The following is a 17,824-nucleotide window of genomic DNA, read 5'->3' on the forward strand; positions in this document are numbered from 1 at the left end:
ACTTTGCGTAATGACTCATCCATTCCCAGTCTCTATTCAAGCCTAAGTTAATTGTATCCAGTTTGCAAATTAATTCCAATTCAGCAGTCTCTCGTTGGAGTCTGTTTTTGAAGCTTTTTTGTTGAAGGATAGCCACTCTTAGGTCTGTAATTGAATGACCAGAGAGATTGAAGTGTTCTCCAACTGGTTTTTGAATGTTATAATTCTTGACATCTGATTTGTGTCCATTCATTCTTTTACGTAGAGACTGTCCAGTTTGGCCTATGTACATGGCAGAGGGGCATTGCTGGCACATGATGGCATATATCACATTGGTAGATGCGCAGGTGAACGAGCCTCTGATAGTGTGGCTGATGTGATTAGGCCCTATGATGGTATCCCCTGAATAGATATGTGGACAGAGTTGGCAACGGGCTTTGTTGCAAGGATAGGTTCCTGGGTTAGTGGTTCTGTTGTGTGGTCGCTGGTGAGTATTTGCTTCAGATTGGGGGGCTGTCTGTAAGCAAGGACTGGCCTGTCTCCCAAGATCTGTGAGAATGATGGGTCGTCCTTCAGGATAGGTTGTAGATCCTTGATGATGCGTTGGAGAGGTTTTAGTTGGGGGCTGAAGGTGATGGCTAGTGGCGTTCTGTTATTTTCTTTCTTGGGCCTGTCCTGTAGTAGGTGACTTCTGGGTACTCTTCTGGCTCTGTCAATCTGTTTCTTCACTTCAGCAGGTGGGTATGGTAGTTGTAGGAATGCATGATAGAGATCTCGTAGGTGTTTGTCTCTGTCTGAGGGATTGGAGCAAGTGCGGTTATACGGAAAGCTTATGCTTAATAAATTTGTTAGTCTCTAAGGTGCCACAAGTACTCCTTTTCTTTTAGTGAAAAAACAGTTATTGTGATCGTCAAGGGATGTGCTAAATTTTCCTTCCCTCCTGAAGGGAGAGTTTTCCTTCCTATGCATAAACTGCAAGTGGCAGCTGCGTTGGAAAGAAGTTTATAATCTTGAAAATACACTACCAAATTTAGAGCCTGACTACATGGATTTTGTGCTAGTATAACTACAACCTGTTGGAAACCAGTATAAAGCCATACAATTCCCTGGTATGCCAATGTAAAAGATGTTATATCAATGTAGCTTACTCCTGTACAGGTACAGAAACAAACTATACCACTATAAGTACCTTCCTACTAATACAACTGCATCCACACCGTGATGAATGCTGATTTCACTAGTTTTATTATAAAAGACTCACCCCAAACCAAAATAGTACAAATTGGTACAAAAACTATGTGTAGACTCAGCCTTACGTAGCATTAAAGAGGCTGTGATCACAAAATGAAAGAACCAAATACTTCTACACAATTAGATGTATCAACACTAATAGGAAGTACTTAGTGTGACAACGACAGGAAATATCACTAGGGAATTAACTAGAGCAAAGGCAGAGAATTGCAGGGGACAGACCAGACATAACTCAGACTCAAAGTGTCACAAACATAAATTAAGGTATCACAAAATGTGAAAACAACTATTTTTTAATTGCTGTGGTATACACCAATGTTAAGAGTCTGGACTGGAAGGACTGAAAATTCTTGTGTGTGAGAAAAATTCTTCAATAGTTGCTATTATAGAAATATGGTGGATGGATTCATATGAATATTTAAATCCCTGGTTACCAACTATTTAAGAAGGAACAGGTGGGTAAAATTATAACAACATTATATAAGAGTTGGGTATCTCTATTTTACAGATGGGGAAACTGAAGAACAGAGAGGTGAAGTGACTTGTCCAAGTTGTCCAGTAGCCAAATGGCAGAGCTGGAAATACAACCCTGGTCTCCCGATTGTTCTAGCCATCAGACCAAACTGCCTGCATAAAAAGTAGCATTACCTGTTTTAGAGTTACTGCAACTTTGAAACACAGGCTTTTGACTGATTACTGCCCAGTGTTTTAACAGGTAAAGCATAAAATGAGATACTGGCATTTAATCTGGGTGACACATGAGGATTTAGGAGAAATGGCACTGGAATAAAGTAGTAACGTAAAAAGTCACCTGGTCCAGGTGGTATATCCGCTAGTGTGGGTTTTTACACCGTCCTTGGAAGCACATCATACTGGCCATTGTTAGAGGCAGGATACTAGCCTAGATAGACCTTTAGTCTGAAGAAGAGAAGAGTGAGGGGGGATTTGATAGCAGCCTTCAACAACCTGAAGGGGGATTCCAAAGAGGATGGAGCTAGGCTGTTCTCAGTGGAAGAAGATGACAGAACAAGGAGCAATGGTCTCAAGTTGCAGTGGGGGAGGTCTAGGTTGGCTATTAGGAAAAACTATTTGACTAGGAGGGTGGTGAAGCACTGGAATGGGTTACCTAGGGTGGTGGTGGAATCTCCATCCTTAGAGGTTTTTTAAGGCCTGGCTTGACAAAGCCCTGGCTGGGATGATTTAGTTGGGACTGGTCCTGCTTTGAGCAGGGGGTTGGATTAGATGACCTCCTGAGGTCTCTTCCAACCCTAATCTATGATTTTATGAGTCTGATTTAGAATGGCAATTCTAGTACTTATATACATGGAAAAGATATCTGCTAGTGGAGGGTTTTGCAACCTTGCTGACAAAGCCATAACAAGATGCAATGGCTGGAAGTTGAGGTTAGATAAATTCAACCTTTAATTAAGATGAAATATCTTAACTGTGAGGTTAATTAAACATTGGAATAGTTTACAAGCGGAGGTGATGGATTCAGCATTGCTTGGAGCCTTTCAGACTAAACTAGATATATTTTTTAAAAATGTACTTTTATCTAGCTTCTGGGAGAAGTTCTGCATTCTGAGTGCTGGGGTGAGCTGGATAGTTGTGGTGGTCCCATCTGGCCTTGGAAACAGTGAATCTATGAATTCCCTTCATTCCCTCCCTTCATGGGCCTTGGGGATTAACACTTACAGCTCTGCATAAGATAATGTCTATAATCAAATCTCATGCTTCAGGGCTTCAGATGGTCAACAGCATTGGTCAGGAAGGTATCTTAATTTTGGTGAGTAGCGAGGACCTCATAGAAGAAATGGTTGTAGGGGACAATCTTGGCTCAAGTGATCATGAGCTAATTCAGTTCAAACTAAATGGAAGGATTAACAAAAATAAATCTGCAACTAGGGTTTTTGATTTCAAAAGGGCTGACTTTCAAAAATTAAGGAAATTAGTTAGGGAAGTGGATTGGACTGAAGAACTTATGGATCTAAAGGTAGAGGAGGCCTGGGATTACTTTAAATCAAAACTGCAGAAGCTATCGGAAGCCTGTATCCCAAGAAAGGGGAAAAAATTCATAGGAAGGAGTTGTAGACCAAGCTGGATGAGCAAGCATCTTAGAGAGGTGATTATGAAGAAGCAGAAAGCATACAGGGAGTGGAAGATGGGAGGGATCAGCAAGGAAAGCTACCTAATTGAGGTCAGAAGATGTAGGGATAAAGTGAGAGAGGCTAAAAGTCGAGTAGAGTTGGACCTTGCAAAGGGAATTAAAACCAATAGTAAAAGGTTCTATAGCCATATAAATAAGAAGAAAACTATGAAGGAAGAAGTGGGGCCGCTTAACACTGAGGATGGAGCGGAGGTTAAAGATAATCTAGGCATGGCCCAATATCTAAACAAATACTTTGCCTCAGTCTTTAATAAGGCTAAAGAGGATCTTGGGGATAATGGTAGCATGACAAATGGGAAGGAGGATATAGAGGTAGATATTACCATATCAGAGGTAGAAGCGAAACTCAAACAGCTTAATGGGACTAAATCGGGGGGCCCAGATAATCTTCATCCAAGAATATTAAAGGAATTGGCACCTGAAATTGCAAGCCCATTAGCAAGAATTTTTAATGAATCTGTAAACTCAGGAGTAGTACCGAATGATTGGAGAATTGCTAATATAGTTCCTATTTTTAAGAAAGGAAAAAAAAGTGATCCCCGGTAACTACAGGCCAGTTAGTTTGACATCTGTAGTATGCAAGGTCCTGGAAAAAATTTTGAAGGAGAAATTAGTTAAGGACATTGAAGTCAATGGTAAATGGGACAAAATACAACATGGTTTTACAAAAGGTAGATCGTGCCAAACCAATCTAATCTCCTTTTTTGAAAAAGTAACAGATTTTTTAGATAAAGGAAATGCAGTGGATCTAATTTAGCTAGATTTCAGTAAGGCATTTGATACCGTGCCACATGGGGAATTATTAGTTAAATTGGAGAAGATGGGGATCAATATGAACATCAGAAGGTGGATAAGGAATTGGTTAAAGGGGAGACTGCAACGGGTCCTACTGAAAGGCGAACTGTCAGGTTGGAGGGAGGTTACCAGTGGAGTTCCTCAGGGATCGGTTTTGGGACCAATCTTATTTAATCTTTTTGTTACTGACCTTGGCACAAAAAGTGGGAGTGTGCTAATAAAGTTTGCAGATGATACAAAGCTGGGAGGTATTGCCAATTCGGAGAAGGATCGGGATATTATACAGGAGGATCTGGATGACCTTGTAAACTGGAGTAATAGTAATAAGATGAAATTTAATAGTGAGAAGTGTAAGGTTATGCATTTAGGGATTAATAACAAGAATTTTAGTTATAAGTTGGGGACGCATCAATTAGAAGTAACGGAAGAGGAGAAGGACCTTGGAGTATTGGTTGATCATAGGATGACTATGAGCTGCCAATGTGATATGGCTGTGAAAAAAGCTAATGCGGTTTTGGGATGCATCAGGAGAGGCATTTCCAGTAGGGATAAGGAGGTTTTAGTACCGTTATACAAGGCACTGGTGAGACCTCACCTAGAATACTGTGTGCAGTTCTGGTCTCCCATGTTTAAAAAGGATGAATTCAAACTGGAGCAGGTACAGAGAAGTGCTACTAGGATAATCTGAGGAATGGAAAACTTGTCTTATGAAAGGAGACTTAAGGAGCTGGGCTTGTTTAGCCTAAATAAAAGAAGGTTGAGGGGAGATATGATTGCTCTCTATAAATATATCAGAGGGATAAATATAGGAGAGGGAGAGGAATTATTTAAGCTCAGCACCAATGTGGACACAAGAACAAATGGGTATAAACTGGCCACCAGAAAGTTTAGACTTGAAATCAGACGAAGGTTTTTAACCATCAGAGGAGTGAAGTTTTGGAATAACCTTCCAAGGGAAGCAGTGGGGGCAAAAGATCTATCTGGTTTTAAGATTCTACTCGATAAGTTTATGGAGGAGATGGTATGATGGGATAATGGGATTTTGGTAAGTAATTGATCTTTAAATATTCAGGGTAAATAGGCCAAATCCCCTGAGATGGGATATTAGATGGAGGGGATCTGATTTACTATAGAAAATTCTTTCCTGGGTATCTGGCTGGTGAATCTTGCCCATGTGCTCAGGGTTTAGCTGATTGCCATATTTGGGGTCGGGAAGGAATTTTCCTCCAGGGCAGATTGGAGAGGCCCTGGAGGTTTTTTTGTCTTCCTCTGTAGCATGGGGCATGGTTGACTGGAGGGAGGCTTCTCTGCTCCTTGAAGTTTTGAACCATGATTTAAGGACTTCAATAGCTCAGACATGGGTGAGGTTTTTCATAGGAGTGGGTGGGTGACATTCTGTGGCCTGCGCTGTGCAGGAGGTCGGACTAGATGATCAGAATGGTCCCTTCTGACCTTAGTATCTATGAATCTATGAATCTTCCCCTGGCCCACCACCAGTACACAAGTGGCCAGATATTCTCAATCTCCCTTGCTCTCTCTCTCTCTTTTTTGCCTTCCTCTGAAGCATCAGATTGGCCACAGCTGGAATGGAGGCCAGATGGAGTGAGCAGTGCTCTAAGATGGTACAGAGAATCCTCTTTCTAGATGCTTGACTAGTATCTTGCTCACATGCTGAGGGTGATACTGATCGTCAGATCTGGGGTCGGAAAGGAATTTTCACGTGGTCAGTTTGGCAGGGATCTGGGGAAGAGGTGTGCATTTTTGTCTCTGCAGCTTGGAGTATGGCTCACCTGCTGTGATCATCTGGGCATGTCTCATCTAATCAATCTGCTGTCACTGCAGGGGCCATGGGAACTGGTGGCACCTTGGTCTCTCCCTGTGGCACACACTTTAGTCTCCTGAGAACTGAAATGCTTTGGTCTAACTAAAGTCTTTGGACTTAATATAGAGGTATCTGGGTGAAAATTAATGACCTGTGCTATACAGGAGGTCAGACTAGGTGATCTAATTGTCCCTCCTGACTTTAATCTCTATGAAACTAAGAAATTTGTTTGTCCCCATGTTTACACTGATGTCTCATATCTATCTCTTTACCACAGACCAATCTCCTTCCATCTAAACTAATGTTTCCATCCCCTTTTCTGGAATCTCCTAATGGACATCAGACCATCAACTGAAACTTAACATGGTCAGAATAGAGCTGCTGATCTTTTTCTGGAGGCCCTCCCCTGCCCATCTCATCTCTAAATTAGTGAAGAGATGGTACCTTCATCCTTTCTGTAAACCACCATATAATAAAACTGTCAAGATTTTGGGGGGACAATGTCTGAGATTTCTCTCACTGGCCTTGTCAGCCACTACACACTGCAAACATTTCAAAGCATGACCATCATTCCCATTGCACTATAACAAGATGTACAGGAGGGGGAAAGGAGTACTGAGGAATCACCTAGCAACCAGTGGAAAGACCATTGGACTGGGACCATTTCTAGCTCTGCCACTGGTCTGCTGGGTGACCTTGGGCAAATCACTTCAACTCTGTGCCTTAGTTTCCTGTAAAATGGATATAATGAAAAGTTCTTTGATATCTAGTAAAGAAAAGCACTTTTGATTATTACCTATCCCAGTAGCATATCAACTGCAAACCTAGGTAAGAGGCAAAACTAGCTAAATGGCCACTGCTCCTACCAAAAACATTAATCTTGTTGTTTAAAAAAAAAATTAAATGGCAAAATACTTTGTTAATGCAGAGTTAAGGTCGTCCAGTGACACCTTGTCCCTTTCCAGAATATCAAGTTCAGCAAAACTTACACTTCTGAAAATCAGGAAATACAAAGTTAAAGATGATGACCACACAATCTTATCTCTCCCTTCTTTAAGCAATGCTCCACAACACTCATAATACACACACACTCCCACTCTGCCTTGTATTGGACAGGTGTGACCTGCATTTGCCCTGAGCCTACTGCCATGCTTTCACATCATATCCTTTTACAACTCCTTCACACTTGCATATAGGATGCCACAGAGATTTATTCTTTCCCCTATCCATCATCAATCATCAATTCCCATTGGCCATTGCCAGCTCCAGGGGTGCAAAGTTAAGGTTGCATGGCAATTTACCTTTACTCTGCGTTTCCTGGTTTCAGAAATCTGAGTTTTGCTGAACTCGACCTTCTGGAAGGGCATGAGTGATCAACAGGCAACCTTAACTTTGTTAAAGTTTTAATAAGACTGATTTAAACATTAAAAGCTCACCCGAAGCCCAGTGAAGATAATGGAAAGGCTCCCACTGATTTCAAGGCGCTTTAAATCAGATCTGAAGTTAGTACCATAGTTAATTAATAGGAAGAGCTGATACTGATCAGGTAAGGTTTGCAAACACTTTCCATTGTGAGTCTGTTTTTAGTTGCTCAGAACTTTGCCAAACTATAACCATTTGGGCTAATTTTTTCCATTTTTTCTCTTTACCTCAGTCTAATGTTTTGTACCTTTCAACAACTCAGCTATTTCCAAGAATTATGTTGGGAAAAAATGGGTAGTTTTGCAAATGTTCTCCCCCCTCCCCCCCTCTATTTCTTTAAAGAGCTCCAGTGCCTAAATAATGTGGCATGTGAAATTAAAATTTGGATGGATACTCTTTAGGTCAGAGAGGTGCTTTTTGCTGTCCCCATGAAAATTAACCTGTATTTGGCCTCTGAAAGTTGTCATTCGCACAAGATGAGCAGAGCCTGTTAAAGGCTCATTGCTGAAATTATAGACCTTTTTCACCAAGCATGTTCCCACCCCCACAGTTCCCTCCATGGCAACTCCACGGTACCTGCTCTTAGACTCTAGAGAGCCTTACATGGCTCTAGATGGGATACTGGCAAAACAGGAACTGCAAAATATCCTTTTGACCTAAGAAAAGGTGTGTTGTGCTGAAAGTTAAGAGACAACATGGGTTCTAGTCTAAAGGTTTCCACTGACTAGTTTTAACAATTCTATGCATTTCACAGCCCTTATTCTTAAGCATGGCATCATACCTTACAAAACATGCTAATATCATTCACACCATTTTGCAGACATAACACAACGTGGCATCTGGAAGACTCATGAACAGAACCCAAATCTCATACATTGACCACATTGCCTTTCTGAATAAATGTGCCAAATCTATGTGCCTTGCTGCACTGTCTAATCACTAGACCTGACCCCTCCCCCCACCCCCCAAAACAAGAACAGAACCCAGGAATCCTAATTTACAATATTCTTCTAATAAATAGTTGTAAAAAGCCACTGGCAAAAGGGTATCATACCCTCTTCTAGCGGCAGGTCAACACAGAAGATAACAGTCTACTACTACTAACTGTTACTCCCTTAGCTCAAGTAGTGGAGATCTGTGCTGTGAAATAAAGGTCTTGGATCCAGAGTATTGATGACGTGTGGGATTGATATGTTTCCACATGATGAATTTTCAGAGGGTTTTAAATCTAGGAAAGCATAGGTTTTTGTATCTTTTCAATGAATATTTAGGGTTGAAATGTCAAATGCTTAAAAATTAGGAAATCCCAGAGTGAAAGTTGCTGGGTAACCTTAATTTGACTTCCTTGTGCATATGAATTATGGCACTGCCTTTAATCATGATGGAAGAATTTCATCCATCGGATACCTGCTTCAGCGACTGTAGAAAATGGACATTTAATGAGGCACAGGGTTGCAAGAGGAGTTTCCTTTGTTTAATGCACTGAACTAGGACCCAGAAGGCCTGGTTCTATTCTTTGCTCTATGACATACTTCGTATGAAATGCTGAAAATACATACATACAGGGGGTGTGTGGGGGGTGTGTGTGTGCCTGATTTAAGGTTGCACAGACAACTTTCATTCTGGCAACTTTATTATAACTTCACTAACCCTAAGACACAAATGTGCCTTCATAGAAATAACTAAAGCACATGCCCTGACCTAAAGCATAGGAGTTGGCAAACTTAAATAACTCCCCAATCAATAAAACTAAAAGGAAATTAAAAAGTAAGGAGTTTATGAACTCCATCTGTGTGTTTACTTAAAAGTCTCACCTTCTACAACATAGACCTTAGTCAAAGGAAAGTCAATACTTTTTGCCATCATTTCAATTGCTTGTTTGAGCTCTCCTTCAGGAAGTGGAATGAATTTATCAAACAGAGGGGCAATGTAGTCTGCGTATATTGTGACAAGAACCTGCAAAGAAACAGAGGTGTTAAAACCAGGCATAGAAAAATCCTTGGTGAACTAGACAAAAAGTAAATCTTAAAATTTGAGAATAATATTTGCAGCAGAAGGCAACGTTAAGGAGCCATTCCCTTAGAAGAGGGACTGAAAGAAGACCATGCAGAGAACAAAATGAGAGACTGAAAATGAGACCTGTCTGCAGTTCTTGAAGACTTCCTCTGATTGGAACCACTGACTAGTCAAAGCTTAGCTGCAACTGTCCTTTCAATTTATTTATTTATTTATTTATTAAAAGGAGATGAAGTATTCCATTATTCCTCCTCTTACCATTCCACATGACACTCATTCTTTAGCATAACACCTTTACTCTGAAAGCATAGGGGGACAGGATAGGGAATAGCTCAGTGGTTTGAGCATTGCCCTGCTAAACCCAGGGTTGTGAGCTCAATCCTTGAGGGGGCAGTTTAGGGATCTTGGGCAAAAATTGGGGATTGGTCCTGCTTTGAGCAGGGGGTTGGACTAGATGACCTCCCAAGGTCCCTTCCAACCCTGATATTCTATGATTGTCAGGTTTCATACTGCTCCCCACTGCCAACATTTCAACTGACAGGGGAACAAGCCTTGCAGGTCTGGTGAGCACTCTTCTGCCTCCAGCCATAAAACCAGGACTCTTTCAAATTTAAGACTTTAGAGGCCCGAGTGCCAACAACCTGGAAAAAAATTTTTTTTTTCTTTTTAAGGCAAGAAAAGGAGGGTGGGGAGATGAGGAAGAAAAAGGCAGGGTGAGTGTCACCATGCCTCAGTGGGTCACAACTGAGAATGCCAAATTCAGGACAAACTGCTGAGAAATAGGGCAGACATCCCCGACAAATTGGTGGTTATTCTCCCATAAGATACACCAAACCAGCAACAAAAGTTAACTTCTGTTTCACCACACTGGCTAACAAGAAGTCAGAAAACCAGTCTCCTTAGGCATTCCAGTCCTTATATCAACACCAAAAACACTAGACTTAATGATGAATGTTTTTTTAAAACCAATTTCATCAACTAAAGAGTTCTTCTGATCCCAAAGGACCAGACACATACCAGGTCAATATACAACTCAGATCTTACCCAATAATCACGCTTAATTAGTATCTAATATCTAAAGGTTTATTTATAAAAAGAAAGAAAGGTAAGAATTAAAATAGGCTAAAAGCATCAAATACATACAATAAATGCAAGGGTCTTGGATCATGCCTGTAGCAATGATGGAATAAACTGCTGGCTTGTTCAGTCTCTGGTTGCTTCCAAATCACTGGAAGGTCCTCAGTCCCTTGGTTAGAATGCTCCCATTAGTATACGTTCATAGTCCAGAGATCAGAGCAGGAAAGAGGCAAAATGGAGATGTTTCCAGGGCCTTTTATCGCTTCCACCAAGTGAAGGGAAACCCATTGTTCTAGTTTGTGGAAAATTACAGGTAACAACATGGAGTTTGGAGTTACATGGGCAAGTCACAAGTCCATGCACGTTTTGCTTAGTCACAGAATCAAAGAAGATTAGGGTTGGAAGAGATCTCAGGAGGTCATCTAGTCCAACCCCCTGCTCAAAGCAGGACCAACCCCAACTAAATCATCCCAGCTAGGGTTTTGTCAAGCTGGGCCTTAAAAACCTCTAAGGATGGAGATTCCACCATCTCCCTTGGGAACCCATTCCAGTGCTTCACCACCCTCCTAGTGAAATATTTTTTCCTAATATCCAACGTAGACTTCCTTCACTGCAACTTGAGACCATTGCTCCTTGTTCTGTCATCTGTCACCACTGAGAACAGGGTTTGGAGTCACATGGGCAAGTCACATGTCCATGCCTGCTTTGCTTAGTCATAGCAGAAGCCATTACCCATACTCTAGTTAGAATGTCCTCAGGAAAAGCCCATTAAGTGTAGATAGGCATCTTCCATGGTCCATTGTGAGTTAAGTGTTCTTTGATGGGCCACTCAGCTTATTTAGTTCCTTCGCAATGTGCTGGCTAAATACCTTATGGGTGTTACCACATGAGCAAACACATTTGAAATACAGGTACATAGTTAATATTCATAATTTCAGATACAAAAATGATACACGCATACAAATAGCATAATCATATTCAGCAAATCATTACTTTTCCATTGATGCCTTATTTGATACACTTTGTATATGATTTGTTGCAATTATATAACAGTGTTAGCAACAATGATCTACATGCTTATGTTTTAATCATATAACATCATAGTGAGTACAAGCTGAGATCAAACAATCATACAAAAGCAGATATCTAGCATGATCCTGCATAACGTATGCTTCTCGAAAAAGAGCTAGGACTTGGGTAGAATAGGTCAAAATAACATGGTTTTTTACTGACTTTTTTTATTAATAAAATTTATTTATTTGCAATAATTTATTTTTTGCAAGAAATTTTGAAATGAAATGAAAATTTTTATTTCATTCTCTATCATATTTTTCATTTCAATTTCCATTAGTTTAGTGTTCAGAAACTAAAACTTTTTGGTTGTTGATTTTCATTTTTCTACATACCCTGACCTCTTTTTTCATCTGTTCCCTCTTTACCCCCACTGAAAAAGGATGAGGAAGTTAAACCAAGACAAACCACTCTCCCTTCCTTATATACTTTTCTGAAAATAGAAAAAGTTAGAAAAAAGCTTAAAGTTTTTTAAAGTTGAGAAAGTGGGACAGAGCAAGGGAGGGAGACAGTTGGATGACAACATTCACTTTACTTTTTTCAACTGAAAAATGTGAAAAAAAAAAAAGTGAGCACTAAAAAAATGGAAAAAAGCTCCAAACTGATAACTCCATCTGCAGCAGAGTGCACCATTCAGAGAGATCATTTTGTTCTTCAGAAACTGCAGCAGTAGAAGAAAGAAAAGGAGTACTTGTGGCACCTTAGAGACTAACAAATTTATTAGAGCATAAGCTTTTATGAGCTACAGCTCACTTCATCGGATGCATTCGATTAAGTGAGCTGTAGCTCACGAAAGCTTATGCTCAAATAAATTTGTTAGTCTCTAAGGTGCCACAAGTACTCCTTTTCTTTTTGCGAATACAGACTAACACGGCTGCTACTCTGAAACCTAGCAGTAGAAGAGGATTTCTCAAAAGAAATGATTTCTACCATGCTTGATAAACTTAAGAATCAGTAACAGTAAAGTTAGACACACACGGTGGGGAATGTAATGTCTATTATTGGACTAACTTCTGTTGGTGAGAGGGACAAGGTTTTGAGCTTACACAGAGCTCTTCTTCTGGTGTGGGAAATATGCTCAGAGTTTCAATTTCCAGACCTGAAGATAAGCCCTGTGTAAGCTCAAAAGCATGTCCGTCTCACCAACAGAATTTGGCCCAATGAAAGATATTACTTCACTCATCTTCTCTCTCTAAAATCATTGTAGCCATGTCAATCCAGGAACACTGCATACAATACAGGAAAGCTGACTGTTGCAGTCCAACTAAGTCAAATGTCTGACCTTCTTAATGTTATGGAGAGCCACATGACATGTTCAGATTCTGCTGGTTTGTCTTTTAAAAAAATAAACCTTCTAGCACAAGTCTCCAAAATGTGATCCAAGTGTAACACAAAGTTGTCTTTTTCCATGTGCAGACAGTCTGACGCAGAGGTGTCAACTTCCCCAGCTCCATTCATCTCACTCAGAGGTGTAAATCTAAAGCCTGAAGACGACATTTTAAAAGTCAAAATTAACTATTTCATTGCTGACCACTGTAGCAGATGGAAAGGGAGTGAAGCACATGTGGAACAACAACAACAAAGGAGACAAACAATGAAGAGAGAGGATGGGGAAGGGTTAGAAACAAAGGGCAGAAATAGCCATGGCCTTAATGAGGCACGGATTTTCCCCAATGAGTGATGCTAAATGTAACAATAAAGTATTGAACAAATAATATTAATAACCAAAAGTCAGATCCTCAGCTAACTGATTTAGTTCCATGAAGTCAATGGTCCTAAAATTCAGTTACCACATAAAGACCATATTTTACCCATGACCTGTGTGTAAAACCTCCCATTGACATCAGCGCATATGTAGCCCTAAATGAATAGTCCATTCCATAGGCTAAATCTGATACCCCTCATTTGAGATCATATCTTAAAAGCTTTAGTCAACATAAATTATGTGGCAGTACAGCTGCCTAATTTTGTCTATTGCTCATGCATACTTGCCTGCTTGAACTGGCAGGGCACATACTCACCAGAGTGCTTGTGTCGATGCAAACTGTAGTGCACCATGAGTAGGCATTCCAGTGAGTCACATGCCACCATCCAGCACAATGCCTTTTGGGATATTTTCACATTTTGTGGGATAGAAAAGACTTGCCCAGAGATCTCTGGGAACTAGGGGGTCAAGTTCTCAGAATGCAACTTTCTCCATCCCATCATGCTATTCATATCCCATAATTTGTGTCTTTTTAAAAATATTCCACAACCTCACATGGCTCTTTTCAGTGTCTGCCATCTGTAACAGAAACATGGAGCCCACAGACCTCTGCACTAATCTCATGAACGGTACATAATTCTCCGGTGTTTGCAGACCCACAGGAAGTATAGTAACAATGAGGGACATGACAATTTCTTCGAGGACTGTTTCCTGAGGGACACACTGAAAAGTTGTTGGTAGCATTTACAGAGTAGCTGCGGATGGCTGAGCGCTGCTTCTGGACACAAGAAACGAACACTAACTGATGGGATCATATGGTAATGGAGGTTCAAGACGATGAGCAGTGGCTGCAGAACTTTCAGATGTGAAAGGCCAGATTCCTGGATCTGTATGCCAAGCTCACCCCAGCACTCCAGGGCAGTAATACCACATTAAGAGCTGCACTGACAGTGGAGAAACAAGTGGCAACTGCATTCTAGAAGCTTGCAAACACTGGATTGCTACTGGTCAGTGGGAAACCATTTTGCAACTGGAACCAACATCCCTCGAATGGGTGATCTGTGCAATGTTGTGGTGATCACTCACACCTTCTGCCTTCTGATGTGCCCGGACACCATGATAAGGAACATCGCAGAGAGTGCTATGCAGGATGTCATCAGGAAGCGAATTGATAGGACTCCATCCAACCAACGTCGCCACCTACCTGAGCAGCTTACTGGAAGGCGATTTTGGAAAAAACAGGAAAGACTGTGCTTCGCTCTGGACTCGTGCCTGCAATGCTATGTGACGAATGGAGAAACATATCAGCTGCCACTGGACGTGGTGTGAGGAACGTCAGGAGCTGGGAGTCCTAGTGCCACAGATTAAGAATACAGAGCACACAATCATCACTCCGAGAGCTAGAACCATGCTGGAGAGGACTGCGAAGGATGTCATCCGCTGCCAGTATGATGAAAACCTCAAACGGAAACCAGACCATGGGAAGGCCTTCAAGGTGACATGCAAGTGAGACGCCAGCAACCACTTCCTCACAAGGGCAGTTTCACTCGACTTGCTGAGAGGAGGTTCATTCACAGGGCCCGGCTCAACTGTGTCCTGCTGAACAGAGCCGTCTGCATTGGGATAGGGGACAAGCAATGCAGAAAATGCAGCTAAGCCAGCAAGATGTTACCTCATGTCTTGTGTAGCTTCAAGTCCCATTCCAGAGCCTGGCAGCTGTGACACAACGCCATCCAGAATTGCCTAACCAGAGCCATCCCACCACCTGAGGGGAAGGCTGCTGTGAACTCCGCCATCCCTGGAACGGACAGCCAACTGTGACTGGACACCATCACCACCAATTAGGAATGGAAGAAGAGCATCATGGTGGACATCACAGTGCCCTTTGAGAACAGGACCCCGGCCTTACACAATGCCTGAGCTCGAAAAGTAGAGAAATACACTCCTCTGGCCAATGCCTTGAGAGCTAGGGGTTACAAGGTTCAAACACATGCTCTGATCATCAGAGCCCAGGGCGCATGAGAACCCAGTAATGAGTGAGTGTTGCAGGAATGTGGATCAGTCAGTGCTATACTCATGGTGTCGGAAAGCATCAGGTAGTCGAGGGACATCTATCTAGAACAGTGGTTCTCAAACTTTTAAGTAAGGTGACCAACCAATTGCGTTTTATCTTTTTTGTGACCCACCAAGGCTCAAAATTTGGGGAAGGTCCCCTAAAATCACAGGCCAGTGTCCTTCTCTTTCTCCACCACCTCCTCCTCGCCCTACCAAGGGGGCAATGACCACCCACAGCAGCGCCCTCCACTGCAGCACTACAAGCCAAATCCCAGCCTGGAACGGAGGTCTGGATTGGGGCAGGAGTTAGAGTGTGATCTTGCCCACATTTGCCCCGCAGTGGGGGCTCCTGTGCCTCAGGGCTGCACCTGGCTTCCTGCTCTGAGTGTTATGACTTGGCGCACAGGGTTGCAACACCATTCAGATTTGGCCCAGTGCCCTTCTGTATGCCAGATCACAACACTATTCACTAAAATTTGGTCCAGCTGTCCATCCGTCATAACAGTCAATTAAGCCAAACCTGAGAAGTACTGTGATCCTGTGCACCAGGCTGCAATGTCCGGAGTGGGGAGCCAGGACAGAAGATGCCACTGCAGGGTGGGCTTGCTCTTCAATACCCTCCACCCCAGAATCTCCTCTCTGCACCAGGCCTGCAACCCATCTATAAATTTTCTGTGACCTACTGTTTGGGAAACACTGATCTAGAACACATTACCAGACATAGGAAACACCACAAGAAATGAGCTGGAGTGCCATTGAAAAGTAACTGAAAGTACTTCCCTGATGGATTGTATTTTCTAAGGGACAAACTATCCTAAATTCTCAATTGAGGGACAATCTTCACTCATTGATAGATTTGCTTTCCACAACCAACTCTCTGTATAACTTTTAAGAACATAAGAATGGCCATACTGGGTCAGACCAAAAGTACATCTAGCAAAGTATCCTGTCTTCCGACAGTGGCCAAAGCCAGGTGCTCCAGAGGGAACTTTTTCACTGGGAGGGTGGCGAAGCACTGGAATGAGTTACCTAGGGAGGTGGTGGAATCTCCTTCCTTAGAGATTTTCAAGGTCAGGCTTGACAAAACCTGGCTGGGATGATTTAGTTGGGGGTTGGTCCTGCTTTGAGCAGGGGCTTGGACTAGATGACCTCCTGAAGTCCCTTCCAACCCAGATATTCTATAAAGGAACAGAACAGGCAATCATCAAGTGATCCATCTCCTGCCCCCATTCCCAGCTTCTGACAAACAGAGGCTAGGGACACCATTCCTACCCATCCTGGCTAATAGCTATTGTTTGCCCTATCCTCCATGAATTTATCTAGTTCTTTTCTGAACCCTGTTATAGTCTTGAGCTTCACAACATCCTCTGGCAAAGAGTTTCACAGGTTGACTGTGTGTTGTGTGAAGAAATACTTCCTTTTGTTTGTTTTAAACCTGCTATTAATTTAATTTGGTGGCCCCTAGTTCTTGTGTTATGAGAAGGAGTAAATAACACTTCCTTATTTACTTTCTCCAGACCAGTCATGATTTTATAGACCTCAATCATATCACCCCTTAGTCGTCTCTTTTCCAAGCTGAAAAGTGCCAGTCTTATTAATCTCTCCTTATACGGAAGCCATTCCATACCCCTAATCATTTTTGTTGCCCTTTTCTGAACCTTTTCCAATTCCAATATGGAATTTTTTGAGATGGGGTGGCAACATCTATAGGCAGTATTCAAGATGTGGTTGTACCATGGATTTATATAGAGACAATATGATATTTTCTGTCTTATTATCTATCCCTTTCTTGATGATTCTCAATGTTCTGTTCGCTTTTTTGACTGTCGCTACACATTGAGTGGATGTTTTCACAGAAGTATCCACAATGACTCCAAGATCTCCTTCTTGAGTGGTAACAGCTAATTTAGACCCCATCATTTTATATGAATAGTTCATAAAATCATATAATATCAGGGTTGGAAGGGACCTTGGGAGGTCATCTAGTCCAACCCCCTGCTCAAAAGCAGGACCAATCCCCAATTTTTGCCCCAGATCCCTAAATGGCCCCCTCAAGGATTGAACTCCCAACCCTGGGTTTAGCAGGCCAATGCTCAAACCACTGAGCTATCCCTCCCCCCGGTGTGCATTACTTTACATTTATCAACATTACATTTAATCTGCTAGTCTGTTGCCTAGTTACCCAGTTTTGAAAGATCCCTTTGTAGCTCTTCGCAGTCTGCCTGGGACTTAACTATCTTGAGTAGTTTTGTTTTATCTGCAAATTTTGCCACCTCACTGTTTACCCTTTTTCCAGATCATTTATGAATATGTTGAATAGGACTGGGCCCAGTACAGACCCCTGGGGGACACCACTATTTACCTCTCTCCATTCTGAAAACTGACCATTTATTCCTACCCCTTTTTTCCTATTTTTTAAACAGTTACCAACCCATGAGAGGACCTTCCCTGTTATCCCATCATA

General features: G+C 41.9%; 1 protein-coding gene across 5 annotated transcripts in view; it reads right to left on the reverse strand.

Moving 5' to 3' along the window:
* Positions 1-17,824, reverse strand: part of ZMPSTE24 (zinc metallopeptidase STE24) — a 103,137-nt gene that overhangs the window by 20,715 nt on the left and 64,598 nt on the right. For all 5 annotated transcript variants that reach the window (XM_038377738.1, XM_043506240.1, XM_043506239.1 and 2 more), the window contains one exon: positions 9,251-9,392. In XM_038377738.1, coding sequence (XP_038233666.1) covers positions 9,251-9,392 — 142 coding nt within the window. The remainder of the gene's footprint in view (positions 1-9,250; positions 9,393-17,824) is intronic.

This window comes from Dermochelys coriacea, chromosome 19 (genome assembly GCF_009764565.3).
Source record: "Dermochelys coriacea isolate rDerCor1 chromosome 19, rDerCor1.pri.v4, whole genome shotgun sequence".
NCBI lineage: Eukaryota > Metazoa > Chordata > Testudines > Dermochelyidae > Dermochelys > Dermochelys coriacea.